Below are 27,299 nucleotides of genomic sequence, written 5' to 3' on the forward strand. Positions count from 1 at the left end.
AGTTCATGCGTAGAGCCCCTGTTAATATTTGGAGCAAAGCTTAATGTTGTGTCGAGCCTTCTTATTGTTGAAAAATAGTGATTTTGAAGCTAGCATAGCATTGCCCCTAGCCCTCCCATTCAAAAGGTAATTTGACCAAAAAACAAGAATACGGTAAATATTACAAGCGGCCATTCTGTCCTAAATATGCTTTTAAACGAAGGTTTGACTCAGGTTTATTCACTAAAAGTCCCTAGGTTGCATTTTGGCAAGGGTTATGCTTTAAGAAGCCTAGGTGAGAAAATGTTCTCTTTATACTTGTGTTCAGGCATACAGGCGCTGGGTAGCCGAGAACAGAGGTGGTGTGGAGGAGCCTCGGCTTCCTGGTGTCGGACTGAACAACAATCAACTGTTCTTCCTGAGCTATGCACATGTAAGGACACACAGACATAGACTGTTCTGCTACTCTGCTGATGCCATGCTGCAACTAGCAAGAGCATTTCTTTGCTCTTCTGTTGTGTGAATAGACATAGACATTTTCCTGCAAGTAGCTACTTAGAAAAACTAGGTTAACTAGGTATTGGTCTTGATGAGATTTAATAAATATTTTAAAACAGATGCTGTATAATGCAAATTACAGCTTATGTCTCAATTGTAAAATCTAAAGCTGTATAACATCAAATAGCTCCTTACATCAGGAGCTATTTCAAAAATTGTGCGTGTGTTTTTTTAATCCATATGCAGCTTTAAATGTTTTTTAAATTAGCCCAATCTTTACCGACTGCAAAGTTGTGTTGATCACACACAAATACATCAAATATTATTACAATATACTGTATATTAAGCATATTTTTCAAGCAGTACTTTTGTACTTTTACCTAAGTGAAATTTTTAATGCAGGAACTTTTATTCTTAGAATATTTGTTAGTCAAAGTAAAAGATCTGAGTACTTTTTCCAACGCTGCATATGAGGTTTTTTTTCTGATGATGTGCTACATAATGTTGCATATGAAAACACAAATTAGCTGCGGGGGCCGCGTATGGTCGAGCGGGGAAATGAAAATACACTTATTTTGAACACACGAACAAGTAAATTATCCATACAATGTTTTCTGTAGGTGAGATGTAACTCATACAGACCAGAAGCAGCTAGAGACCAGATCCAGAGTGGAGCCCACAGTCCACCAAAATACAGGTAAGCACAACACACACACACACAGACACACACGGACAGCTGGACAGAGGACACGCTCAGACATATGAGCACACAGTGGGGCTTGAGGGCATATATTACATTATTATATTAAGTATATTATAGTGTATAATGAGATTACAAGTAGGCATTTAATTAGACACACACACACACACACACACACACACACAGTCCTAACAGCCTGACCTTCACCATCACTGTTGCCCTGCAGAGTTATCGGCGCAATGAGCAACTATGAAGAGTTTCGGAAAGTGTTCAGCTGCCCTGACTCAGTTATGAACCGAGGTGCACAGTCCTGCCGGGTGTGGTGACCTTTGACCTCGGCCAAGATCCGGAACCAGGCCAGAGCTGTCAGCGTCTGTTTCAAAGGCTGGTAATGCTGGGCTTAGCCAACTTAGTTTACATGATGTGGGAACAATGCAAAAATGAAGCAGAGTTCTTCTCACAGAAAGAATACACTTGTTTTACGATAATAGTGGCAAATGTTGTAGACTGAAGCCATTTTCAATGGGCTACTGTATCTTGATACAGTTACTGCATATGCTGCACTTACTGAATAAATCATGACTGAAGCCATTTGTTAAGGACCATACTTTATGGATTATAGAAATGTTGGAAAAAAGAGGTTGCCCATATTATCTATGTATATATTTTTTTCACAACAGCCCTATATGTACTGTCTGATTGATGAAGCTAGAACCTTTCTTAATGCAATCATTTATAAAATATCTTAAAGTAACGACACAACAAATACTTTTTTTTCTCATAGAACCTAAATGGTTAATGTTACGGTAACTGTGGTAAGCAAAAAATATATCAAGTCAATATTTGCATATGTTCATTAGCAGCCATGAATTCCCAACAATTCAATTATGTGTGATCATCAATGGGAGCAAAACATGCTAAATATAATAGAAATGACATAAGTTAGATACCTGCAGTCCAATTTGATCTCATATTAACTCTTAACTTTCCCTCATTTTAGTTTTTTATAATTTGAATGCATTTATCATATTTTTCGTGTGTGTGTGTGTGTGTGTGTGTGTGTGTGTGTGTGTGTGTGTGTGTGTGTGTGTGTGTGTGTGTGTGTGTGTGTGTGTGTGTGTGTGTGTGTGTGTGTGTGTGTGTGTGTGTGTGTGTGTGTGTGTGTGTTTTCTCTCCTTCGCTTTCTGTCCCACTTTGTTTCAACCATGGTCTTATGTCAGACATTTATATTTATTCTGCTGAAGTTCCGCCTGAGGCAAATGAACTCACAGAATTACAAGCACTCAAAGTACAAGATCCTTTACTCTCTCCATTTGTCTTTCTGTCTTTCTGTTACAACACTGGCGAGGTGAACTCACACTTTAGCTCGTTTGTAGTACTGGGTGTAGCTCGGGAATGTGGGAGTATTTTTACAGATTTCACAAGTTAGTCACACAATGTATAGAATATATCTTTGTAAATTTGTTCATCTTGACCCAATGTTCAGGTTGGTTTTAATCAATTTCAATAATTGTCACCAGTTTTTTCTTCTTTTTTTCTGTTTATTTCACATTTAGCCCCCCTTCATAACCTTCGCACCCCCCAGATTTCACAGACAGATAACCAATGGCCGGCACATTCAAATGCTGCCTCCCCCCTTCCCCCTATGACGTCTTCATATGTCCCATTCATTGTTAAAAACCCAAAGATATTCACTTTATGATGATGTGAAACAGTTAAACACAGCAAATGTGCATGTCTTGAAGTTGAAAATGTTCTTGATAAATGACGTTGATGATGATTGCTGACTATTCATTTTTGTCAATTTTGGCTATTCACTTGGCTATTCGCTATTCCATTCACTTCAGCCCCCTCAAAATATTCCCACTCTAATCACCCAGTAAGGTATACTTTGAAATGCTGAATGATAAATATCCACAACTCCACAGGGAAAATATGAAATTGAAACCGCTGTGAAGTCCTTTTTATTTATGTGTTTTTCATTTATAGTATTTTTTATACTATTATTGTTAATGGGATGGATTTTTGCTTTTCCTTCATTATAGAAGCCTAAAGGTGATTATGGTTCACTGTGTTGCTGTTTTTGGTTGTGCTTCTTTCTGTTCGGGTTCTAATAAAACTCTGAGACATTACGCTGTATCTTCACCTCGTAACTTTGCTGTGATTGAGAAGGTGAGTTGGAACATGTGTGTGTTCAGAGGTGGCAGACAGTGGACGGATGGTCTGATGGATGAGAGGACAAAGGACATAAAGAGATTGAGATTGCATCCTAAAACATGTCCATTTATGGATTTTTTTCTTTGCACCTGTTATTACACACATCACATATCATTCATTTATGTCAACAGTTCCCATGGCAACATGAAGCTGTCACTGTGTTTGTGTGTTTGCATGTGTGTCTTACCAGGCAGGGGGTAACATTAATGACTTATATTTGTGACAACACCAGCGGCAGTCTCATCAATACACACCAATTATTGTAGAAAAGCAGTTCAGTGCCCCCGGTCGATTTGTGTGTGTGTGTGTGTGGGGGGGATTTAAGAGCCAAAAGAGGAAAGTAAGTGAGATGGACGATAATGAGCTAAGAATTCCTTTTTACTAGATGTGTAATCAACATGCCCTCATGCCCCTGGCAGCCATTCTTGCACTCTGATATTCGTCATCATGGCGGATTCCACTGCTGATTTACACAAGAAATGGATAAAAACAACCGTTTTTTAACACTTCTTTCGTTGCTCTGCTGCTACCTCCTCCAGTCCCTTCTAACATTCAGGCTGAACCTCTAACATTTCACCCAAAAAAAAAAAAGAATTCTAAGATTACCTTCAGTTTTAAGACATGACGATACTTAGCTTTGAATGATAATGTGTATCTGAGATGCGTTTTTGTTTTTAAAAAAAAGATCAATTGAGCTTCCACAAAATTCTTATAATTACTGCTACTCCTTATAAAATGTGTGTGGGTGTACTGTATATATATATATATATATAGATATATATATATATCTATATATATATATATATATATTTTAAACATTTTGAATATTTTATAACTTAAAACTTTTAAATTTAAGTAGATCCAAGAAGCTTGAATATGGATGAATCTGATAGGCCTCTTCAAATTTCTTAAAATTATAGCTACTCATTCTAAAATGTGTACATACTATATATTATATTTTTTGAATATTTTAACAACACTTGAAACTTTGATTTGAGTACAATTAAGCTTTATTTCTACTATGTATACATGTGATGTTTGCAGTCAGCCCTGCTGATCAGAGAGTGACATGAGAAACAGTCCCAGCAGCTACCTCCATGCTCTGTGTTGCTAGTGCAGTTTATAATGAGCTACTGCGTCACTTTGTGCCATTACTTTATTGAATTGTGATAAATCTACTTTAGTGGCCGGTGTAAAAATGACAGTCAAGGTGATTAAAATGCGGATTTGTCCCCTGGATCCAGTCTCTGTTGAACAAAACCACACCAATCTGCAAACATCAGTAAATCAAGCAGCAGAGGGCCACAGACTGACCCCGAGGACCACTAAACAAAAAGTGGTTTGTGTTAACAGGGGCAACTCATTTTGAGTATATTTGTAACTCCCCTGCTTCTATATGCCATGTAAACTCAAAAATTATAAATAAAAATGTATTTAGAATATTTATCTATATTTTTATATGACACATTCTTTGGCCACTCGGGGGCAGCAGATTGAACTGTAAACCCTCCATTGACATTCCACCACATCATATTGTTGTTGAATGTGTTAGCATTCAGTTAGCAAACAGTTGCCTATTTACACTTCCATTAGACACATAAACATTCATTTGCACTCATGTTTCTGTCCACCTGGTGAATGCAAGTCCAACAATCACTCTCTTTCTTTTTTTAGCTCAAGACCCGTAAAAGCTCTATTGGAGTATTGGAATATTGGAAACCCCATTTAAAGTGCATGAGTTAAAATGAGTCTTTCCTTTATAAACATTTCGCTTCATAACAGTTTGTGCAATATTTTCAGTCATTTTATTACGTTTGTCATTGATACCTAGTTTGCCTTTTGCAGTTATCCTCAGTTTAAAGTTTATGTTAAGGGATTCCTCTGTATTTTGGACTGCATGTGGGAACTCCATGTCTGCCCTATTTGATGGTATTATAAGATCAGGAAGTCCCTTTTGACAAACTTTTGCCCTGATAAAGGTCTACCGTCCAAAAACTTGGCATTTTTTAGCTAAGTGTGTTGGGCCTTATTGTGCAGAGGCATCTTTTTGCTACATTTGAATATTTCTAATTCCAAATCTGTCCAACAAAATGCCACCCGACGGAAGCCAATTCCTCCCACCTACAGTTGAGTATCATGATGATATCCTGTACAGTAGCCTATGGGATAATAAAGAGTTGTAGAGATTTTGCTTCACATTATTACTGGCTATAAATATATTTGGTTATGTGTGGCCATTGTGAACAATATTGCAAATCAAAATGAGCAGCAGTGTGGTAATATTTGATTGTTGCATCCATGTTTTTACGTAACTTGATTTATTAAATATTATGTCACTGGATAAGCCAAAAACATACAGTATATTACAATCTTGCCATTTAAATAGGCTACATGTCACCTTGATATACAAAGTATGATTACACATCTTTCCAAAGGCGTCCAGCCCTGACCTGTAATATAATATAAATCCTAGACTTTTGCCAAACCAAGCAGCAAGTGTCTATGCAAGTGCACGTCACTTTCAGTTTACAACAACACCAGATCAAAAGGCAGCAGCTATTTCTGCCGTTATAGGCTTATACATGGTCTAATGGCCGGAAATCAAACACCTTGTCTTTCGTGTCCTCCACATTCTTCTTAAGTGGAGGTGAGGGCATAAGGGAATTAGTCCAGAAACACTGCATTATAAACCTTGCAGTCAAGGAAACCACCCCAAAACACAGAAACATTGTCCAGTCACGTAGCTTTGTTTTTGTCCAATAGAGGGCAGGGAAAACATGCCTTCAGGCTCATTTTGAAGTGTTGTACAGATCACAGAAGGGTCCACTAGTAAATATATCTTTCTGAGAGGTGAAAATGGCTCTTCTCAGATATCACACTCCTTTTAGTACACCGGTTTTCCTCATGCAACGCTCAAGTCATATGGCCTCTCCCAGTTTTTTTATTCATCAAGCTTGTGGCACTCAGCTGCCTCACCCTTTCTCTTTTTCTGGTGCTTATCTACATCTGTGTATGAGCCACGTGATACGCTCTTTAGCTGCATCCGTCTGCATCTCTCTGCATCAATCTTCTCTGTTTCTGGCCTGTAGCTATAATCAAATCTTTAAGAGGCCATGGAGATGACTTCACTCATCTCAAGCCCCTCCATATGACCTCCCTCTTCCATCACCCTCCACTTTTGGCATCCTTCCTGGCCTTGTGAGCTAATGTCCAAATGACATTTGGGAAATTATGAATGCTGCTGACCACCAAGACACCAATGCAGAAAATAGATAGAAATAGCAAAAAGTAAAATAGAGATGGATGAATGGATATTAGAGGATATCGGGATGCAGTGGTTGGAAACCATGACATTGAGGACTTACGTTTCTTAAATGGTTTGTCAATCCTGAAAAAACAAAAAACTGATCTAGACTTTATCTGATTTTATTATTTATTCTTCGTAACCAAACGTTTTCCTGTTGCTCAACGATAAGGCCAACAGCTGACCGTTGGCAGAACAGACAGCCGGACTGACTGCCTCACCGAATAGGCCAAAGAGAGTGCCTCAGAACCCAGCGAACAGACTCGAGTCACTGACCTCGCCAGACTGTCCGACGACCGATTATCAAGTTGGTGTGTCACAGCCTTTAAAGCCGCCCTAATCAATATTTATTTTTTATTTTAACAATGCTTAAAAATGCTATGTGACAGGGGTCACATTTTTAGCTCATTGCTTTGGATTTCTGGCCTGCACCTTTATTGTTTTGGTTCACTTTTACTGCTCTCCTTAACCCAGTTCTGAGATGCAGCATTTTTCAATGAAAAGGCACCTTAGGACATGGCGGAGACCAAAAACAGAGCCAAAAGGAAAGTGAATATTGGACTCATTTTCATCAGGTGACCAGAAACACAACTACAAATTATTGATTCTATTACACCTCCGGGATTGCTCCAGCGCTGCTGGAAATTTCTGGAAAACCGAGTGTCCGTTACTTTCCAATTCCTTTGTGTTATAATTTTAAACTCTGGTGGATTTATGAGGACTATGGTTAACTGCTCCTCAGGTCTCTGCAGGGTAAATCCAGGCAGCTAGCTAGACAATCTGAGTTTTCTGTTGCATGACTAAAACAACTTTTCAACGTACATAAGTTCCACTAAAGCAAGTTCCTTCTTGTTGCAGCGGCACCGTGGCTCCATCCGGTGCTCCATCCGGTGCTTAGTACCGCTCATGATCATTGTGATTGGTTTAAAGAAATGTTTGTCTGCCATCCTGGAATGCTGTGTGGACGAGCTCAACCCTCCTTCGCAATGCGAGACTACGGATGGAACTGTTTGCTAACACATATGCCATATCTGCTTAAAATCGTGACAATAAGTGGTTAACAGCTTGTTTTACTGCGCAAGGGTGGTCAAATAAATGAAAAGGTTTTATCATAATCCTAACCAAAACTTTAAGTTGCCCTGACACAGAAAACTGTTTTTATTTTTTGCATTTTTTTAAATATGTTAGGTCCATATGTGTTAGTGTTATGAATAGGAAAATGAATTTCTACCTCCTCTGATAGCTATAGTCATTGAAAAGAAATAAGAGGAGAAATCCGTGCCAATTTCAAAAGCTGGTCAGTCTGATGTCATGTTGCCTGAGCTCATTACTGTTCATGAGCTTGCCCAGTTGCGCGGGGTAAAAGATGCCTAAAGCCAGTCTCTCATTGTCTAGCTTTTAGCCAATGCGAGTCAAGCAGCTTCCATCCATCCATCTTCGACCTCTTATCCTACATGGGGCGAACTGGGTAGAGGCCGCCCCTAGCTCGTTGAATATTAATGAGAACTGGCACAAATCGAGCTGTGTCTTCCTACAGGCTTTCTATACCACACTGTAACCAAAGTAACCAAGGCATGTTTTCCACAAAAAATTTGACAGTCCTTTACATCGTGTAAGCGTGAAGTTTGAATGGAAATATATTTTCTTTCAAAACAAATGTTTTAGAGATCGATTTAAAAGTCATGATTTTACAGTAAACACACACAACGAACAAAATGAAATCGATGCAAATTAACAAATAAGTGCAAGGGATGTAATGTCTTAAGTTCTATCATGGACTCTGTAACATTATTTGTTGGTTGTTTGTGTTTCTTGTAAAATCCTGACTTTTTAGTCAATCTCTGAAACATTTGTTTTTAAAGAAAATATATTTCCACTCAAACTTTACTCTTACACAATGGAAACAATCCTGTAAGGTTATATAACCTGACTGAAAAAGAGGGAACCATTGATAATGTAGGGTGTACAAATATGAAATATAAACTATTTGGAGTATTTTTAAGGAATGTATAAAAAATGCTTCTGTCTGAAAGGTAAAGATTTGCAACCTAAATGAGATCATGAAGACAGTTTGAAAAGTTTTAATGCGAGTAGGAAATTACAGTAATTAGGATTTAAAAAAAGAAAAAAAACTTTCAAAGGCTTTTTCTGTCTAACTCTAGCCATCACTTTTTGACTCTTCTGGGCTGGATTGTAAAAAATCCTCTTATCAGGTATGTTTTCTGCATTTGAAGTTACTCTGACTCAGCTGCTGAAACACCTACACCCAGCAAATGTGCTTCATTTATATTAGAGGAGCTGCCAATCACAGCCTCTGCTAAATGTTACTGTGGCAGCTTAAGTGGTTGTCAGAAAGTTTATTCTGATTTAAATATTTAAATCATAAAAGTTATAAACTTTAGTGGATTACAAGTTTCCATATCTGAAAGAGAATTTGTGGGTGAAAGGTTTGGACAATATCAATATTTTCTCAGCTTCTATCCAAGAAGAAGGCAATCCGGCGACCATATCGTCCCACCATAACTGGGTAGATGGGTAAATAAATAATACAGAAGGAGGGGAAATAGAAATGAAGGGACAGAGTCTTTATTAATGGATGGCCTCCACCAAAACAGATGGATCGGGGGATGGGAGGGATGGGAGACAGGGATGGTGGGCAGGTTCGGAAGAGTAGGAGCTGAGAGAGGAGCCTTATTCACAATGACCAACTCTGCGTCCATAGAGCCGTCTTTAGTAATGGAAACTAGATGTCATGCAGATAGAAAAACATGAGAGCAAATTAAATGTGGAGGCCATATATGGACATGTAAAATGGCAGCCTGTCAAAAATAAAGTCACAAGAGGTGCTCTCCTCTTTGCTGTCTTTAATATTTCCCTCATCTGTCAATCTTCTGTGCCTGTGTGTGTGTGTGTGTGTGTGTGTGTGTGTGTGTGTGTGTGTGTGCGCGCGCGCATGTGTGTGTGTGCGTGCGTGCGTGCCACAGTTTTCAACCCCTGAAGGATTTCCCCCCTTAGACTCTGTAGGTGCAGAAAATAGCCTGACAGAAATGGGCACACTTTTAAAATACTCTATCTATTCTCTCCACCTTCCTTTTTCTATTTCACACAGACACACACACACACACACACACATACAGACACACACTCACACACAATTCTGATTTCTATAAATCATTTTACGACACTAATTAGTACTTTTGTTATCAGAAACTGCCCCGAGCCCCCTATATCTCTGCTGTCTTTCATTTTCTATTCTGCTCTTCCTTCCTCCGCAGGGACCCACTCATTCATACCTTCACCGCTCATCTCTCACTGGACTGGTAATGGGGATTAAAGGCTAATTGAGGTTTAATAGAATAACAGATTAGAACATGCATGACGTTTTTTTTTCTTGTTGTTTTTTTAATCTAATTTTCTATCTTTCCTGTCATACTGTTTTTCTTAGCATGCTGATTAACCCACAGTTGCCTGTTCACTCCTTGGTTGAGCAGTTGTGTGTCAAATGTAGCACATGCTGTCACTTATTGCCTGATCATTGTAATGTTTTTATTTTGATCTATTTTGGTATTTATTTTCCATGTAAGACAAAGCTCACTAGTTTAAAAGAACAATTCTTTTTTTGTGAATCTGAGCATTGTCATGCTGAGGTAAGGAAAAGGTGTTCTATTTTTAATCCAAACAGCATTCAATTTATGATATCCAAGGAGAGGAAGGAGCCATTAGTTGGTGCAGACAGACCAAAAGGCTGTTTGGCTATTTGATTTTCATGGGTCTGAATACAAAGACAGAGAGACAGAGAGACAATCAGACAGACAGCCAGAGTGTGATCTCAGGCTGTCTGTACTCATTATTGTCTTCACATCTTTTCCTCTCTCTCTCTCTCTCTCTCTCTCTCTCTGTTTCTTTTGCCTCTCGCTCTCTCTGTCTGTCTCTCTCTTTCTCTCTCTCTCTGTCTCTTTTGCCTCTCTGTCTCTCTCTGTCTCTTTTGCTTTAAATGTCATGTCACTGTCAGACACCTCCACACTGTAAGCAGATTGGAAGTCAGCGTGTGTGTGTGTGTGTGTGTGTGTGTACTAAAGTATGTGTATTTTTTTGGGGGGATGGGTGGCATCCTTATTGCCATGGGAACCTGGGTGGCTTGTAAAAAAGAAAGTAATGTGTCTGGTTTCTATGGCAACATGCCACACAAAAGAAAACCTACAAGATGTTTGACGCGTCTGCAACAGTGCAGGATATGTAATATTATGTAGGCCTAGGTACTGTAGACTACATCTTTGTGTGAGTGAAATCATAGGAGTGTCACAGTGCCAACTGTGTGCTATATAGGCCTATTATATTATGTTATATTAGCCTATATTATATTATGTAATATTATACAATATTATATTATTAAGCACCAAATGAAGACATTCCTAGAAATCTTGGTGTCTCTGTCACACACACGCTACCACGTCACACACACGCTACCGACTGTTTTTGTTTCTCTGCAATGTAGCTGCGCGGAGAGGCGGGGCAGAAAACACACACACACACACACACACACGCACACAGAGAGAGAGTGAGAGAGAGAGAGAGAGAGAGACAGACAGAGAGAGAGAGATCGGTTCCCGGTTTGAAAGCCAGTAATTAGTGACGTGCCTTCCCGGGGAGGAGAGCTGTCGCTGCTGAGAGAGCAGCCCGGTGGCGGATGAACAGGGACTCCGTCAAACCACCGGGGCGATGAGGAGAGAAGAGGACGGACGACAGAAAGCCTTCTGCCGCAGAGGAACCCCAGATTAGGCTGATTTGCCAAACCGCTCCACCGGCATCCCCGGTGCGTGCACACCGCGACTCCCACCCACCTTGATCACCCATCAGGTTGTGTAGTGACTTGGTGGTTTAGGGTGGAGCTGGACGCGCGGACAGTCGGCAGGATAACGTCTGAATGCGTCTCATTAGATGATCTCCGTCATCACCGGGTCGGTCCCCCCCGTTCCCCTGTTCAGGTAAGCTACAACCTGGCTTCAGTTTAGCGCCGCTGTGTGTCTGCTCTGCAACCTGTCCGAGTGCACAAACAGAACTATACTCAAACCATTCGTCAGTTTTTAGGAAGAAGCTAGCCTAACAAGTGTAGCCTAATTATGAGACCACTTTGGCTCTGCGATGATTTTTCTGTTGCGCACAGAGCCGTGCAGCTTGCAGAAGACACTGAAGGCAGCAAGGTAGTGGCTATTACATGTGAAGTAGGCTATAAATGTGCTTTCTTACCGCAGAGCAGAGAAACGCTGCCTCATTTAGAAGCTTTCTGTTCTTTGTGCTAATCCAGCGGATGAGCGAACCCCGGGGAAAGGGGCGCCCCTGTGACCGGAGGAGGGTTGGCTTCTCCCAGGCTGGTGACCTCCTGCTCCGGGGGGGGGAATCCTCCCACCACCCGGCGTCACCTCACCTCGACCTCACAGCGACGCAGGCCACCGATGCGTCCGGCTGCCCCTGATGCTCGGCAGTGCTCCTGGGCTTTCCGGTCGGTGGGAGAGGCTCGAGCCGCGGCCACGCGCTAGGATGCTGCGCAAGGTGTTGCACGCTGGCCTGAGAACCTCCTTCCACGCGCTTGGCCGGTTCGTGGCGAGCCACCCGGTGTTCTTCGCCTCCACGCCCGTGCTCCTCTCCATCCTGCTTGGGGCCAGCTTCAGCCGGTACCGCGTGGAGGAAGACGTGGAGGGTATGCTCGCGCCGAAGCATAGCCTGGCGAAGATAGAGGGTAACCTGGTGGACAGCCTCTTCCCCGTGAACCGCTCCAAGCACGCGCTCTACTCCGACCTGCAAACGCCGGGCCGCTACGGGCGCGTAATCGTCACCACCAGAAAGGGGAGCGTGCTGGACCCGGTTCATCTGGAGACCATACTAAAGGTATGCACGGGAACGGAAGGCGCACGCACTGTAGCTCTGATTACAAACTATTTCTAAAACGTCAATTTACTTCAATGGGTGCTGGTCCTGGTAAATAAATTCATGAATGAATTAGAAAAAAATAAAACATACTTTTAAGTTACACCATAGCCTTCAATACAGCTGATAAAAATAAAATAATATCCATATACTCACGGAAACGCAAAGCCTTCAAACAAGCCAAATGCTTTTTTATTTTATTTTAAATGTCTCTCTTGTAATCTTTGAGAGGAATATTTTTTATAGTTCAAGAGCACAAGACACACTCCTCAGCGTATATGCTCACAATCAATGATTTAAGAACTTTAAGGTTTAGTTGCTGCTGCAGGCTAATGCCAACTAAAAACACATTCATACACTGGAAAGGTAATATTTCTGTCTGTGCCTTTTTTTTTTAAATCACTTATAGCCTACGTCATAGAATGAGGCTGCATTGCATCTGCAGAATCCAACTTTAAAAACAAATCAATTCCTAGTCCCATTCAGAAATACACACAGTGGTAAAGGTCAGTGTCTGCAGGCCTGAGCACATATGCCAGCTGTCTCCCTCCTCATTCTCAGTGATTGATAGTCATTACACAGAACAACACAGTCCCATTTCAAGTAACCTCCGACAACCTTTATAGTTATGAAGCAGGGCATTTTAATTACAAAGTGGAGTTAGGTGGAGCTCGGAGGCCTCTGTCTCTGCGTTGGTATTCCTTAATGGATTTATGAGTATTAGTTTGACACCCCTGGAGCAATTAGCTAAATTATTTCATGAAGTTATGCAGTTGTAATCAGAGCTTGGCAAATAGCCCTGAGACACCAAGCTTTAATGTGTAGACTGTGTGTACATACCTACTGTCCGTGTGTGTGTGTGTGTGTGTGTGTGTGTGTGTGTGTGTGTGTGTGTGTGTCAGATGTGGTTATTTTAATCCACTTTGCATATATCCAGACCACAGTCTTGGCCCATGGAGGAATCCCACGGTTAAGAGACAGGCAAATTTAGGGCTGTGCATCATTTACTGCCAACAGGCTGCAAGAGAGAGAGAAAAAAATCCCTGTTACATAATCTTACCCTGTTACATATCATCTGTGAGTTTCAAGACTCAGTACTGTACTTTTCCTTCTCAGCATGCCTTGTCTACTTGTCTCTGAACTTGTTGCATGAGCTAGCCAGACGGGATCACCACTCGCAGCAAGAGGAAGAATTGAGAGTCACACCCAATGACTGCATTGAATTCTGGTCTTTTTAAGCTTCTGTCAGTGACGCAATCGAAAACTCCTCTATAACGGATGTCATTATAAATATGATTAATTAGTGGCTGTGCAGCATTTGTGAGTCAAACGCTCTTGCTCTTAGATTTTGAAGAAGTCAAAATGTAACCTTTGCTTTGATGCGGTTGTTCAGAGAGCCGATATTCTTGTCCCAATACATGTCCTACCTGTGGTGGAAATACTGTGGTGTGATGTCACATGTAGTATCCAGTCATGCACAAGAGCAAGAGTTAATCCGTCTGTCATTATGCTTTGGTCCAAATATATCAACAACTATTGGATGGATGTCATGTCATTTTGTACAGATATGGTCCTCAAAGAATGCGTACTGCATTAAGTTATCTCCTGACATTTTGCTTGGTGTCACAAGCAGGTCTATGTCATTACTTGTCAATTACAAAAATATCAACATCTACAGATGGACTGGCTCAAAATTGACTACAGGCATTCATGCTTCCCAGATGATGAAGGCCTATAACTTTTGTGATCCCCTGACTTTTCCTTTAGCACCATGATTACGTCTGATTTTGTGTCCAATACTTTAGTTTATGACCACAAACAAACTTGCAAAAAGCCATTGCCATCATCCCTTAGCACTGATTATCAAATGTTAACATGCTAAACTAATATGGTGAAAAGGGTGAACATTTTTCCTGCTAAATATCAGCAATAAAAATCGCCATCCTAAGCATGTTAGCACGCTGACATTAGCATTTAGCTCAAAGTTGTGTGCCCATGTGCAGCCTCACAGCTGCTAGTATGACTGGAGACTCTTAGGGCCAGATGAACGCTTTTGCGTCCACTTCAGGCGTGTGTGTTTCACAACGTGCCCATAAAAGCATGGCAAGGTATAGAACAGGCCTCAGTGAGGTAAAAGCACAGGTGTAAACCAGCCGCAGGCGGGTTTCCCTGCATATGCCTCCTGGTGAAATGGCAGCAGTCGTCCGAGCAAGACGAAGACAGGTCAAGGAGACAAGCTAAAAGGATTTTTGCCACAACAATCATACTTTGTCAGTTCAATCATTAAGCGTTGCAGATTAAGCAGCCATGCTTTATTACAGTAATTGGAAGAAATCAAAGATGACATTGAATCTCCGACTCAGCGTTCACATACCATTCTACATAAAAACATACATGATTGGGATCAGGATCATTTCCAACAGTCACAGCATCAGCAGTGGGATTAGACTGCACAGTCTGCACTCAGCCGTATCATAGCACAAGTACCGCTTTGATACGGCAAACATACATTTCCCCATCACTAATGCCAAAATGACACGCATCAAGCAGGATTTCTTTGACATCGCCCATGCTTTGCATTTAAATTTCCGCAATTTATATTATAATGGGCAAAGAAAGGCGCTGATAACCCAGTAAACTGGAGGTTTGGTAAATACAATGTATGCTGATGTATCACAGTGTGCGCTCTCTGGGGGTCGGCCGTGGCACTGCTAACGCTACATTCGCAAATGGACGTACATCTGGCCCTTTCACTTTCACTTTTCAAATTTCACTTTATGAGGTTTTTTAATATTACTATGAGTCCCCCCCCCCAGCCTGCCAATAGGATACCCAGGGCTTGGTTTGCACCTATCTCCATTTCTAGCCACTAGGGGCTGGATTCGTGCCCCTTATGAGGTCATAAGGGGCACCGTTACCGCCCCTTTCTCTGCTTTGCCTGCCCAGAAAATTTGGCCCAGCCTTGAGAGAGAGACATCATGGCTTTCAAACGAGCAAAGTGGCAGTTGGTCAAGGAAACTGAAAAACCATGACTTCCAAATGCGGGTTTTATAAAACAGGAATTAAATGAGTAAATCAGTGATATATTTTCAAGCCTGATTAGTTAACAAACACAGAATGCTTATAAATTTAATTATACTATATATTTAAATACAATTATTTATGTGAGGATATCTAAAATGAATATGCTAAAAAATGACTGATTGGGCCTTTAAATTTAATTGATTGATCTAAAACACTTGGATTGGGAATTTTAAGGTCCGGCAGGAAATTGCAAACTATATAAATGAACGATTGGTATAATCTGGCAGTAAAAAGCTACAAAAATGAAATGAAGAATTTATCAATTTTACAACAGGACGGTGCATAGAAAGAAGTTAAAACATTTTTTTAATCAAGAGACATTCCTAAACACATACACATGCACAAGCACACACACACCCCTCCCTCTGAAGTCAATGCAGCACTCTGAGGTGGGAGACAGCTTTGCCCATGTTCGCTGTTGTGGAGACTGGCATCAGGCCTGTTGCTTAGTAACCAGTTCTATGGATGCTGGCACTGTTGTCTTTTTGCCATAGAAACGGAGGAGGATTCTGATACCACTATTGTTACTCTGTCAAGTAAGACACACACACACACACACACACACACACACACACACACACAAACACTCTCCCCCCTTTCTCCTCTCCACACAAACAAACAAGCTCGACAGCGGTAAGTGAACGAGCCACACACTTCGAGTTGTGGTTACTGTGTTTCTCAATGGAGAACTTTGATGGGACTTCTTTTTTTTTGGCCTTGCCACAGTTTTTTTCCAGCTGAAGTGAGCAACTGGGAAGCTAACTTTACATGTTTGTGTTTTCTCTGCACAGCTCCACAAGCGAATCTACCAGATGCAGGTGACGGTCCCAGCCACAGGTGTCAACAGCTACAACTACTCCTTCTCCTACCTCTGTCTCCCCGATGACAGAAACGTCTGCATCATTGATGACATCATTCGTGCCATGGAGGAGATTCAATCAGCTCGCACCTCCAACCGCTCCGTCCCTATTCTGCGCTACCCAATCACGCAGCTGGCAGACGGACGGCAGGCGTACATCGGCCACCAGCTGGGTGGCGTGCAGGGCTGGGGTCCCAGCGGGGCAGTGCGAGGTCAGGGGACAGGAGCCAGGGGGGAAGGTGTACGTTCTGCCAGGGCGTTGCAGCTCACCTACTACCTCCAAGCACATGGCAGCCTGATGGACCGGGTGGCCAGCCAATGGGAAAAGGCCTTCTGTGCTGAGTTACAGCACTTTGCAGCGTTGCACCCTAAACTGGGTTTGTACCCTTCTACATCCTCTTCTCTGAGAACTGACTTCCAGTTTTCCTCAGTACTGGCACACCGCCCTCTGATGGCCAGTTTGGGGGCGTGCGGTGTGCTGGCCATCCTCTGCTGCTCTATGAGGGACTGTGTGAGGTCTAAACCCTGGTTGGGACTGCTGGCTTTGCTGTCAGTCACCCTGTCAGGCCTCACTGCTGCTGGGATACTCAACCTGACCGGGGCCACCTACAACTCTACATACCTGGGCATCCCTTTCGTCATGCTTGGTAGGTTTAAAATGAACACTTTTTGATGGTAAAACATAAAAACACAAGATATATTTGACATTCAAAGTCTTCTTAACTCTTAAGGCCTCCATTTGTCTGGAAATGGCTTTTAGGTTTAGGATATTTTTGGTTGAAGACATTTTGAGAACTTATGGTTGTTGAACGGAAAGCGCAGAAAAATCAAAGAAAAGTGAAGCTTACGCATGGCAGGTGGAAGCCACGGTGAACATTGCCATTGCTTTTATATCTCAGACTGTCTGTGTTTACTGTCTGCTTCTTCAGTTCCTGTGATGGGTTTTGCAGATGCCAGCCTCAGGCTGAATGCCATTTCAAAGTAGACAGATCATCAAAATGACTGACAAGTAGCAGGACATGAACTTGACTTGGCACTAACAATACATTTTCTGACTGGAGGCAGAAACTTAATCCAAAGGCTCTAAAAAAGTAGGTTGTCAGGAAACGGTTCTTGAAGTATGAACCACAAGGTTTGACACTATTTTAAATTTATAAGAGTAAAAGTTAAGATCTGGACTATTGTATTCTAAAAGACATTTGGTCCTCAACTCAACTCATCTGATACCAGTGCTCTCTTTTTCAAATCCTTTTCATTTAAGGCAACATGAGGCCAGGGATTGCTGTGGCACTAAAAACAGTGTGATTCAATGAATTATAGAAGAAACGGTTCACTTTATGAAGCGATGAAAAAACTGTATTTAATGTGGATCGAACGCATCATCACCACTTAATAACGTCAGTATGGTCCATGTGGGATGCCGACTTTGTTCTAAAGGTGAACCATAATTCATAGAAATATTGTAGACGTCAGATGATGATGGCGACCACGTCACAGTACTCATGACTAGAGTCCTCAAGGGAGCGCAAATCTTTTTTTATTGCAGGCAATAAAAGACTTTAATTTGAAAGATAGTCTTATACAGACTGCAGCAATGTTACTATACTTGTACACTTGCATCTATGATAATCTTGAGGCAAATATACATTTTTTTCCCAAATACATTGGTAGTGGTTTGGGACTTAACTTTCTGAAGCAACATTAACAAACCATCTCTGCTCTTGAAGCCACAGTGATTGATTCAGCAGTTTAGGGAAATTGCATCTGCAATGTGCAGCTGCTTCCATGTGGAATAGGGACTATGACATGCATTTTTCATTTATTAAATAAGCAAAGTTAGTGATCCAGATCCTATGTTTGGACAAAGGCCATATGAAGAGAAGGGATAGAAAGCAAACAGAAATAAGTTTAAATACAGACAATAAGAATTTAACAAATTAGGAGCAAAATGAAAATGTTTCCCATCTGTGTGAAGGCGTACTTGCAGTTTATCTCGATTGCATGCCTTCTAAATACTGTAGGATGTGTGGCACATAACCTCTACACACATGTAGTCTATACCATAATTACTCTGTGATGTGGAGGAGGAAAGGCTGCTGTTAGGCTTAAAATAACTGTAGCAAGAACCAAAGAGACAGAGGAAAAGAGACAGAGAGGGAGCTCGATGAAATATCACTCCAAATGGGGGTTGAGATAAGGATTCTTCTAGCAGAAAATGAAGTTACATCGTAGTCGGAAGGAAGGAAGGCAGGCAGGGTTTTTCAGAATGAAGTAGGGAGACCGAAAAAAATGTGTTATACTGTAAGAGATAGCAAGAAGGAGAGGAAGAAGGAGAAATACAGTACTTAATGATTTCAAAACGGGGATTTGTGACAACATTTAGCGTCTTTCTCAGACAGAAGACATGTTTTACATACTATAGAGGCTTAGACAGTTGCAAAGCTGGCATGAAAGAGAAACTGACGTGTTGACGGGGGGAATAGCAAAAAATAGCCTGCTCCACAAACTTCATCATTGAGGAGGAGTGTGTTTGTGAACAAAGGGGCGTAAGTTAATTATGTAAAGGCTTTGGGACACAAAGACAGTCATTTGTGCATTCCTTTATTTATAACCTTGTTCATTTTCGAAACATTTAAATTATGTCAAGTTTTCGTGGTATGTAACCGCATCACGTGTTTGGTCGCCGCTGTAATTGGACGACAAGCCGCAAAATCAATCAACAGAAAGATGATCGCGAACTTTGATGATCAATTTTATCGTCCCAAGTACTTTTTTTAAGAGTAGATTGACATACTTCTGGCTTGTCTAATGTGATCATTTGCACTTTTTCTCTGTTTTATAATATTGTAAATTAAACATCTTTTAATCTTTCAAAAGAAGAAATTTAAAACCTTTCCCTAGCCTAATGTCTGCTTGTCTCCATGTCTGTGAAACCGTTTCCATGACAAACAGTTTTCAGTTATCTCAAATCCATTTTCCATCCATCCATCCAACAATTATGTCAAGGCTCTGAAAAGGATTCTGACCAACGGACACACACTTATCCTACTGGTTATTTTCTCCTGTATTAGTATCTAAATGTGTGTGTCTGTGGGTGCGTGTTTGTGTTCTTCCATGAGTGCACATTAGCCTTTTTCAAGCTCTAGTAAATATCCAAATCCTTTCGTTTTGCCCTCATTTTTTATTTTTTTCTCTGCAAGATCAACCCCCCTCACCTCTGTCATTCACTGTCTAATTCCTCTTTCAGATAAACACTCGCACTCACACTCACACACACACACACATACACACACACACACGGATCAGCAGACTTTCTCAGTTGCACCCACGCCTAAAGTGTCGGTTTGTCACGCCTCTGCTAAGGTGTTAAGTGTTTTGCCATGATAAGGTCACTTTAGAGAAGGGGGTGGGGGGGGGGGTGGGGGGTTACGTGTGTCATGGATGCCATGGCAACCAAGGTAGAGGGAACCATTACAAAACATCTGCTGCACGTATTTTAACATGTATGTGCATGTACATCAACATGGAAGTGGTGCATTCAAATCAAATAGACGTGGATGTGAATGATTGAATACAGCATCAAAAATGTATTCTTTACATGATATTGCTCATGTTTAAAGCTATAAATCTCTCTCAAAATATTTTAAATATGTAATTATTTATTTACATTAAATGATTAATTATTAACTGTACTGACTGGCTAAAAGTTAAAATGTCCAGCTGCTTCAACGTTTTCCAGTTTCTCAGCCTGGGTTGTTGAAGTCACAGGGAGACTGCATTACATCTGTCACCTCACAGATTTCTGCTTTAAAGAGGATTGAGGTGTGACATTATGCAGTGAAAACTGCTCGAAAAGCAGGCCGGCTGAGTTATTGCACTTCCTCGTGCAATGTTGTGATTCCTCAAAATGACTAAATTTGAGGAAAGCGGCGAGCTATCAAAGCATTCTAGGGAAAGGAGGCAAGTTGGTTGGAATTGAGCTTGTTTTTCTGCTTAGAGACTGAGCCAAACAGTAAAATTGTAGGCTGTAAAACCAAAACAATTAGCTGTAAGAAGCTAAAATGCTCGTAGTCATCTGTTTAGTTGTTATTATAACCCTTGTGTTGTCTTTCGGGTCAAATTTGACTTGTTTTTGTCTATAGGATATCAGAAACATGGGTTTCTTTTTAACTACCTAATTTTGATTGCCCTAACACAGATGATTCCATACAAAGCGCTTTGCAAGTACAACAAAAGATCAGAACTCTACTTTGATTGCAGCCCTGATGCCAGCCGACCTTAGCCCCGCCCATATTTGAGGCCGGGAACTTCGGTCTGGACTTCTGTTGTGGAGTAATTAGGCTCAAACAAGAGCCGTTAGGGCCAATCAAATTATTAGGGCGGTCTTTATACGATGATGGACAGATGATCAACAGTAACGTAATGATGAACGCTGTCACTATCCGATGTGAGTTGAGTGCAGATGTGAGTTGTGCATGCTCAGATTTAAACGGTTGACGGCATAATGCCAAGCGCTCCGGATCAGCAAACGTTTTAGATATTGTTTGATTGCTAACGTTGGCAACAGCAACATACTTTGTTATGTAGGTCAATTTTTATTGTATTGACATTACAGAAGTCTCTCGTTACCAGGTCCTTGTAGGCTACTTCAGCCTCTAATCTAGAACTGACATCAGGGATCAATGCAGTGAAAATTTGATGCCTTACGCTAAATCATTATTCTGTGGCTAACAGCAAAACAGATCTGCGTGAAATGTGGTCATTGTCACAAAGTGACTCATGCGCTAATCACATCTGCACCCAACTCACATTGGGTAATGACAACGCAAGCGGACCCGCGGGACTGTGCCCGCCCATGTCGCCCTGCACTGTGCACGCTAATGTGAAGGACCTCCTGAGTTCCCATAGCTGTAATAATGGATGTAGTCAATGGTTGTAATTCACCCTGTGTTATATTAATGCATCCATGGAATTATCTTATGATACATTCGAGAGATGTATGTATGTTTTAAAGCCTGTATTGTGGATGCAATGTCATTAGCATTTTCCAAACTGCCGGGGCTATATACAATAGATTTACCGTATATAGCTACAAGCTACAGTAGCTAACATCAGCCGTAGCGAGCAGTTCTGCTGACAACTGAGCTCTGCGTCACTCAACAGACGTCACATACTCCGTTGCTCTGATTGGTTGTTGGTCTAGCTAATTGAGTGCATTTTCAGTTGAAACACGCCCCACGATCACAGCCCAATAGAGCAGCAAATTCCGATCAGATTCTGAGTATGACGATGTCGGGCTACTTTTGTTATTTTAATGTTTCAAAACAGTATCCTCACTGAACGTTGACACATACCCTTCTGTGATTATGAGGATTATTATTGACCATGAATTCCAAAAATAATTGTAAAAGTAGTGGTAATAAGTTGGTGTTAGTGGTGTTTATACATTTTGTGAAAAGAAGCATCAAACCCCAAAAATGCGGCAAAAACATTGACAAAAGTGTTGAAAAAGAGATCTAGAAAAAGGTTTTCAGTTTGAGCCGGGAGGACAACGCATGGTCGAATGGAAGACAACACAAGGGTTTAAAATTTGGAGTTATGAGAAAAAAGTTGAGTAGGTATTATAGCACAGTCCCCCTACCAACCAATTGATTTCATTCATTCGAATTCCATTCCTATTTGTTTCCCACCAGGACACGGGCTCTTCGGCTCCTTTGAGATGCTGTCGTCATGGAGGCGAACCCGGGAGGACCAGCATGTGAAGGAGCGCGTGGCCAGCGTCTTCGAGGACGTCATGTTGCGGTTCTCCGGCTCCACCATGCTCCACCTGATGACCCTGGGCCTGGCCGCCTCGCCGCTCACCAACATGGAGGCTGTCCGGCTTTTCTGCCGCACCGCCACGCTGTCTGTCACCATCAGCTATGTTTACATGCTGTCCTTCTACAGTTCCTGTCTGGTGTTCACTGGATACTTAGAGACCGGGTACAGACATGGCTGCTTCTGCCGGCGAGTCCCCAAACCGGACCGACTGGACTCTAAACCGGCCTGGTACAGGTGTCTCATGTACACGCGCTACCAGGACGAGGCTCAAACAACCAACCCACCACATGAGGTTGATCACAGTCCCGCCCAAATGCCAAACTCTAACCTAACTCTCACACATGCACACACACACCCACACACGCCGAACAACACTGCCGCGCATGGACACGTCCATGTGGCTAACTCCACACACACACACACACACCCACACCCACTTCCACTACCGCTGGCACATTCCACAGCTAACACGGACCCTAATCCTCAGGACTCTCACCTTTTGCTAGGCTGTATGAGGCGTTGCTATGGAGACTGGATCACTAACACCTACGTCAAACCCTTTGTGGTTCTGCTGTATCTGGTTTACATCTCCTTTGGATTGATGGGCTTCCTGCAGGTGAGACAGAAATACTTGATCATTTTGTCATATTATCAATCAATCAATCAATCAATCAATTTTTATTTATTTCAGTGAAATGTAATCCTATCAGCTCCTTCATCTTGTGCATGATTCACCATGAAGCAGAATGTTTGTGTTTGTGGATGGGGGGGGGGGCGTTAGGATCCGAGTAGCCTCGTATTATACTGCCAGATTACAATCCTCCTCTTTTACACAATGTACGGGTGTTCACCGCTCTGCTCAACTAATCAAAGACACACATTTCTGAATGAAACATGTACAAATCAGCATTAGTCCTTCGAGATAAAAGCTTCATGTCTATACATGTTAACTGACTCATACATTTAGAAGCACAAATGCCCCAGAAGTTGTAGCATTTTGAAATAGTTTTATAATTTGTTAAAAGAACAATTGCACTCTGTGTGCAATGTAATTGACACTGACTTACCGAATGACAGATGATCATGTGCCTCCAAATTGTTAAAAAAAAATAGTTTTCATAGTACACCATAGCTTCATAAAAGACGTTTTTGTCAATATTTTAGGAGACAACTGATTTACTGGTACATCATACATTCCAATTAATTCCAATTCAAACACTTAGGTTTAAGTATATACTGTAGATAACGCAAAAGGGCAGTGCACTGAAAGTACCAAGATGTTTCACTGAAAATGGTCAAAAAGTTCAGTGTGGAACAATGGACCCTACTCGCACTAAACGGGCGCCTTCTGAAGAGGAGCCCTTGACCCAGGTAGGTCTGGCTGCTCGAAAGTTTAAAACGACCGTAATGGCGTTTTTTCGGAATAACAATTGCGTATTTTACAAAAATGGTTTAACATAATGATAACATTTTAAGCGAGAAATAGGCCATACAGTTGCTTCATTTTAGATCGACAAAGGTCAGTTTAAAAGATTTTCGTCCGATTTTCAGAGGCGACAAGCCGAGCAGGCCGCTCCTCATTTGCATACAGGAAAGCGGGCTGGGAAATTGCGTTCACATGTGTTCATCCCGTTTGACATTTCTGGCATGTGTTTTAATACTAACCATCGAAAGTGGGCACCACGGCAGTAAGTGGTCAGTGCTCTCTAGCAGTGTATCAACGGAAGTACGGTATGCAGAATGAGACACAGCATCAGACACACACACACACATACATGTATTAAAATTGTTATTATGTTTAACATGTAACAATTGTTTTTCTGTTATCAACAGGTGACCCAGGGTTCAGACCCCAGTGCACTGGTTGCCATGGATACAGCGACAGTGTTGTACACCCGTGCCCAGCAGCGTTACTTCAGCTCTTACTCCCCTGTCATAGGCTTTTACATCTATGAAAGCGCCCCCTACTGGAATTCCTCAGTGCAGCGGGACCTGTTGGAATACGCCAAAGGCTTCCAGCGAATCAGCTGGCTGGAATCTTACCTGAACTACCTATCGGATCGCAACCAGTCCACCAGCCAGCCGCGGGAAAACTTCACCCACACTCTTCGGCACTCTTTCCTCCGTGAGCCGCAGTTTGCCCACTTCGCCGATGATATCATATTTGCGGAGCGTGGCCAGGGCGAGGAGCCCGATGTGGCTGCGTCACGAATCTTCTTGGTGGCCAAGACGACGGAGAACAAGCGGGAAGAGATGTCCGTGCTACTGGACACGCTGCGGCGCCTTTCGCTGACGTCTCGTGTCCGCTTCCTAATATTCAACCCGTCCTTTGTCTACCTGGACCGCTACGCTGCAGCGGTCAGCTCCCCCCTCAGACACTCACTGCTGGCGGTGCTCTTCCTGTTGGGTCTGTCCTCACTGGCTGTCATGGAGCCACTGGTGTCCGTGTGGCTGGGCCTCACCCTGCTCTCCGTCCAGTTCGGGGTGCTGGGCTTCATGACGCTATGGGGCGTGGAGCTGGACTGCATGTCTGTATTGTGTCTGATCTCAGCCTTGGGACACTCGGCAGACTCCAGTGGCCCCCTCCTATGCGGTTTTGCATCGGGTCAGGGCGACAGCAGGACTCGCTGGGTGAGAGTGGCGCTGGAGAGACACGGGGTTCCCTCTCTACAGACGCTCATCTGCTACAGCGCCGCCTTGGTGCCTGTTAGCTCTGTGCGCTCCAACCTCACACGCACACTGTTTCGCTGCCTCACCCTCACGGCCGGCTGCTCGGTCCTGCACACGCTTGCGTTCCTGCCCACCCTCCTCACCTTCCTGCCTCCCTCCAAGAGCCAGGGACAGCGGCCGGAGGGAGAGGGGCAGAGACAGGAGGTAGAGTGTGTTGAAATGAACGACAGCACCCGAGTGGTAGACCAGATCACCACTGTCTGAGCATGGGATGCTGTTGTTTTTTTCACTTCTTTTGGCCCCTTGGTTGCCATAGTGACTGCCGGCTGGGAATTGTTTCACTGTAGTCTGAGCAACCACTGTGCATTCTGCAGACAAGAACGCAGATCATTTTGAAGACAAAAAGAAGTGGAGAGTGTCACTGGGAGAAAGATAGGCTGGAAAGAAGAGGTAGAGGGGTCAAGAGGAAACGGTTTAGGAAAGTGGGAGGCTAGTGAAGACAAGAAGAAGAGAAAGACAGGTTTCCAATGCAGTGTATCCATGGTTACCTGCTTGTTGCTAGTGCTGTGTGGCATTTGAATCAGCTCTTTCCCAAACAGCCAATCAGAAGTTGAGGATCAGCCGAGGTCATGCCTGGCTGTGACGTAACCAGAGAGGAAGTGCCACATTTTTGTCATGTGTCCAAAAGTTGCTTTAGATCTGATCACAATGTTTGGCTACTGCTATCTGTTTGCCATGTCAAGTTGCACAAATACAGCTACAATGACATGACTCAATCATCTGTATGACTCAAGTATTTCTACTTTAATGCTGGACAAATAAAGTCAAATCAAGAAAACACGCTTTTAAGTGGTTTTGGCTTTGATGCCAAATAAATGTTTAGTATAGTAATGGAAGAAATATATACGGGTACTGCTGGTGTTTTTCATTAGAAAAGTTTACAACAACTTTGCCTTGAGTTTGTAACTAAAGTCATTATAGGTCCCAAACTGCATTTTATTAATTTAAGCACTTACAACAAAACATTTGTCAAATGTATTCTTAATGTAATTTAAAAACATCTGAAGAAAGAATGGGTCAGGATCATAATGGACTCGGTTTGCTGGGCCATCCAGACGCTGTAAGAGGGTTGAAGGTCTGGCTGAGCCCAAACAACATTCTGGGATGGGAAGAAAAACATGCTTGGTGTATTGGCTTTTCTTTAAACCATTCACAATCATTTTGGGCGCCGTACAGAACAACAGCGCCTCTGCAAAATAGCCTCTGGAAGGAAGTTGTTTTGGTGGAACATGTGTACGTTCAAATGTTGTTTTAGTCGTGCAACAAAAAACTCAGATTGGACAGATAGTCTGGCTAGCTGTCTAGATTTACCCTGCAGAGATATGAGGAGCAGCTAACCATAGTCCTCATAAATCCATTGAAGGTTAGTGTCCCAGAAAGAGGAAGGCAACGAAAATCTGGCCTTAATGAGCAAAAGCTGGCGGAGTTTCCATCGGCAACAGATACAATCCCGGAATTGGAGCGTCGAGGACATAGACTTTTCCAGCCCAAACAAACAGACAAGGTAAAACTTCTCAAACCAGAACTGTGACTCGAAGCCAATACAATTGTTCTCTTTTTAATGCAATAGTGCAATATAGACATAGTCTTAATGTTAAGACAAAACTGTCAGCGAGCCACCAAAAAAACAAATCATCTCACGATTCTGCTGTATCAAGTCTGGATACAAGTTTTATTAAGCATAACTTTTCGATCAGTCAGAGCTTTCCGTGAATAATGAATTTCCATCAGGAAATTATGTCAGCACCTAAACTATTGTTCCTCCTTCTGTCTGTAAATCAGTTTGAATGAAAGTATTGTTCTCTTTCAACCAGCTGTGAATCTCCCCCTTGAAGGGAAAGAAGCTTGTTGCCTTTCACTATTTTATTCCTGAATACATCTCAGTGGTTCAAGGTCTGTGTGTCTGTGTGTGTGTGTGTGTGTGTGTGGGAGTGTTTCCCATTGTTAATCCATGCCCGTCTCTGACACTTGCCTGAATGAAAGCATTGTTCAGGCTCTGTGCAAGCGCCACAACCATCAGCAAGACAACGGCTTGATCCCTTGCCAGAATTCCACATGTGAGCACTGTCAATTGGTTAGTGCATGCACAAGTTACCGCTAACTGTGCAATGTTTGTCTTTTATAAAGCTAGTTACACAAGAACTGTGTTCAGCCATTGAAATGTCTTTTACTTTTGTGTGAAT

The 27,299-nt window shown here is 42.2% G+C and overlaps 2 protein-coding genes and 1 long non-coding RNA gene across 5 annotated transcripts in view; 2 read left to right on the forward strand and 1 right to left on the reverse strand.

Annotated features, from left to right (window-relative positions):
- Window positions 1-2,270, forward strand: part of phex (phosphate regulating endopeptidase homolog, X-linked) — a 22,526-nt gene extending 20,256 nt beyond the window's left edge. For both annotated transcript variants that reach the window (XM_034862144.1, XM_034862145.1), the window contains 3 exons: window positions 308-412; window positions 1,098-1,174; window positions 1,404-2,270. In XM_034862144.1, the coding sequence (XP_034718035.1) occupies window positions 308-412; window positions 1,098-1,174; window positions 1,404-1,503 (282 nt within the window). In that variant the 3' untranslated portion in view covers window positions 1,504-2,270. The remainder of the gene's footprint in view (window positions 1-307; window positions 413-1,097; window positions 1,175-1,403) is intronic.
- The window catches only part of LOC117937890, a 13,840-nt gene extending 555 nt beyond the window's left edge, over window positions 1-13,285 (reverse strand). The window contains exons 1-3 of the long non-coding RNA XR_004655275.1: window positions 13,275-13,285; window positions 8,937-8,941; window positions 6,793-6,798 (exon numbers count right to left, since the gene is read on the reverse strand). This is a non-coding gene — a long non-coding RNA (uncharacterized LOC117937890). The remainder of the gene's footprint in view (window positions 1-6,792; window positions 6,799-8,936; window positions 8,942-13,274) is intronic.
- On the forward strand, window positions 11,280-25,896 carry ptchd1 (patched domain containing 1). Of its 2 annotated transcripts, XM_034862142.1 has the most exons (5): window positions 11,280-11,683; window positions 12,004-12,584; window positions 16,499-17,213; window positions 22,260-23,002; window positions 24,220-25,896. In XM_034862142.1, the coding sequence occupies exons 2-5, from the start codon at window positions 12,171-12,173 to the stop codon at window positions 25,318-25,320; spliced, it is 2,973 nt and encodes a 990-aa protein (XP_034718033.1). In that variant the 5' UTR covers window positions 11,280-11,683; window positions 12,004-12,170; the 3' UTR covers window positions 25,321-25,896. The 2 variants fall into 2 exon arrangements, with proteins under 2 accessions (XP_034718033.1, XP_034718034.1); XM_034862143.1 differs by having other exon boundaries at window positions 11,280-12,584.
- Window positions 25,897-27,299: the final 1,403 nt, after the last annotated feature.

This window comes from Etheostoma cragini, chromosome 22 (assembly GCF_013103735.1).
Source record: "Etheostoma cragini isolate CJK2018 chromosome 22, CSU_Ecrag_1.0, whole genome shotgun sequence".
Lineage (NCBI taxonomy): Eukaryota > Metazoa > Chordata > Actinopteri > Perciformes > Percidae > Etheostoma > Etheostoma cragini.

What these genes read in the sequence shown, in the direction of transcription:
- ptchd1 (XM_034862143.1), top strand. Translation starts at nt 12,171, where the DNA reads ATGCTCGGCAGTGCTCCTGGGCTTTCCGGTCGGTGGGAGAGGCTCGAG. An exon ending in ATCTGGAGACCATACTAAAG is followed by an intron (nt 12,585 to 16,498) that starts GTATGCACGGGA and finishes TTCTCTGCACAG; the next exon opens with CTCCACAAGCGAATCTACCA. An exon ending in CATCCCTTTCGTCATGCTTG is followed by an intron (nt 17,214 to 22,259) that starts GTAGGTTTAAAA and finishes GTTTCCCACCAG; the next exon opens with GACACGGGCTCTTCGGCTCC.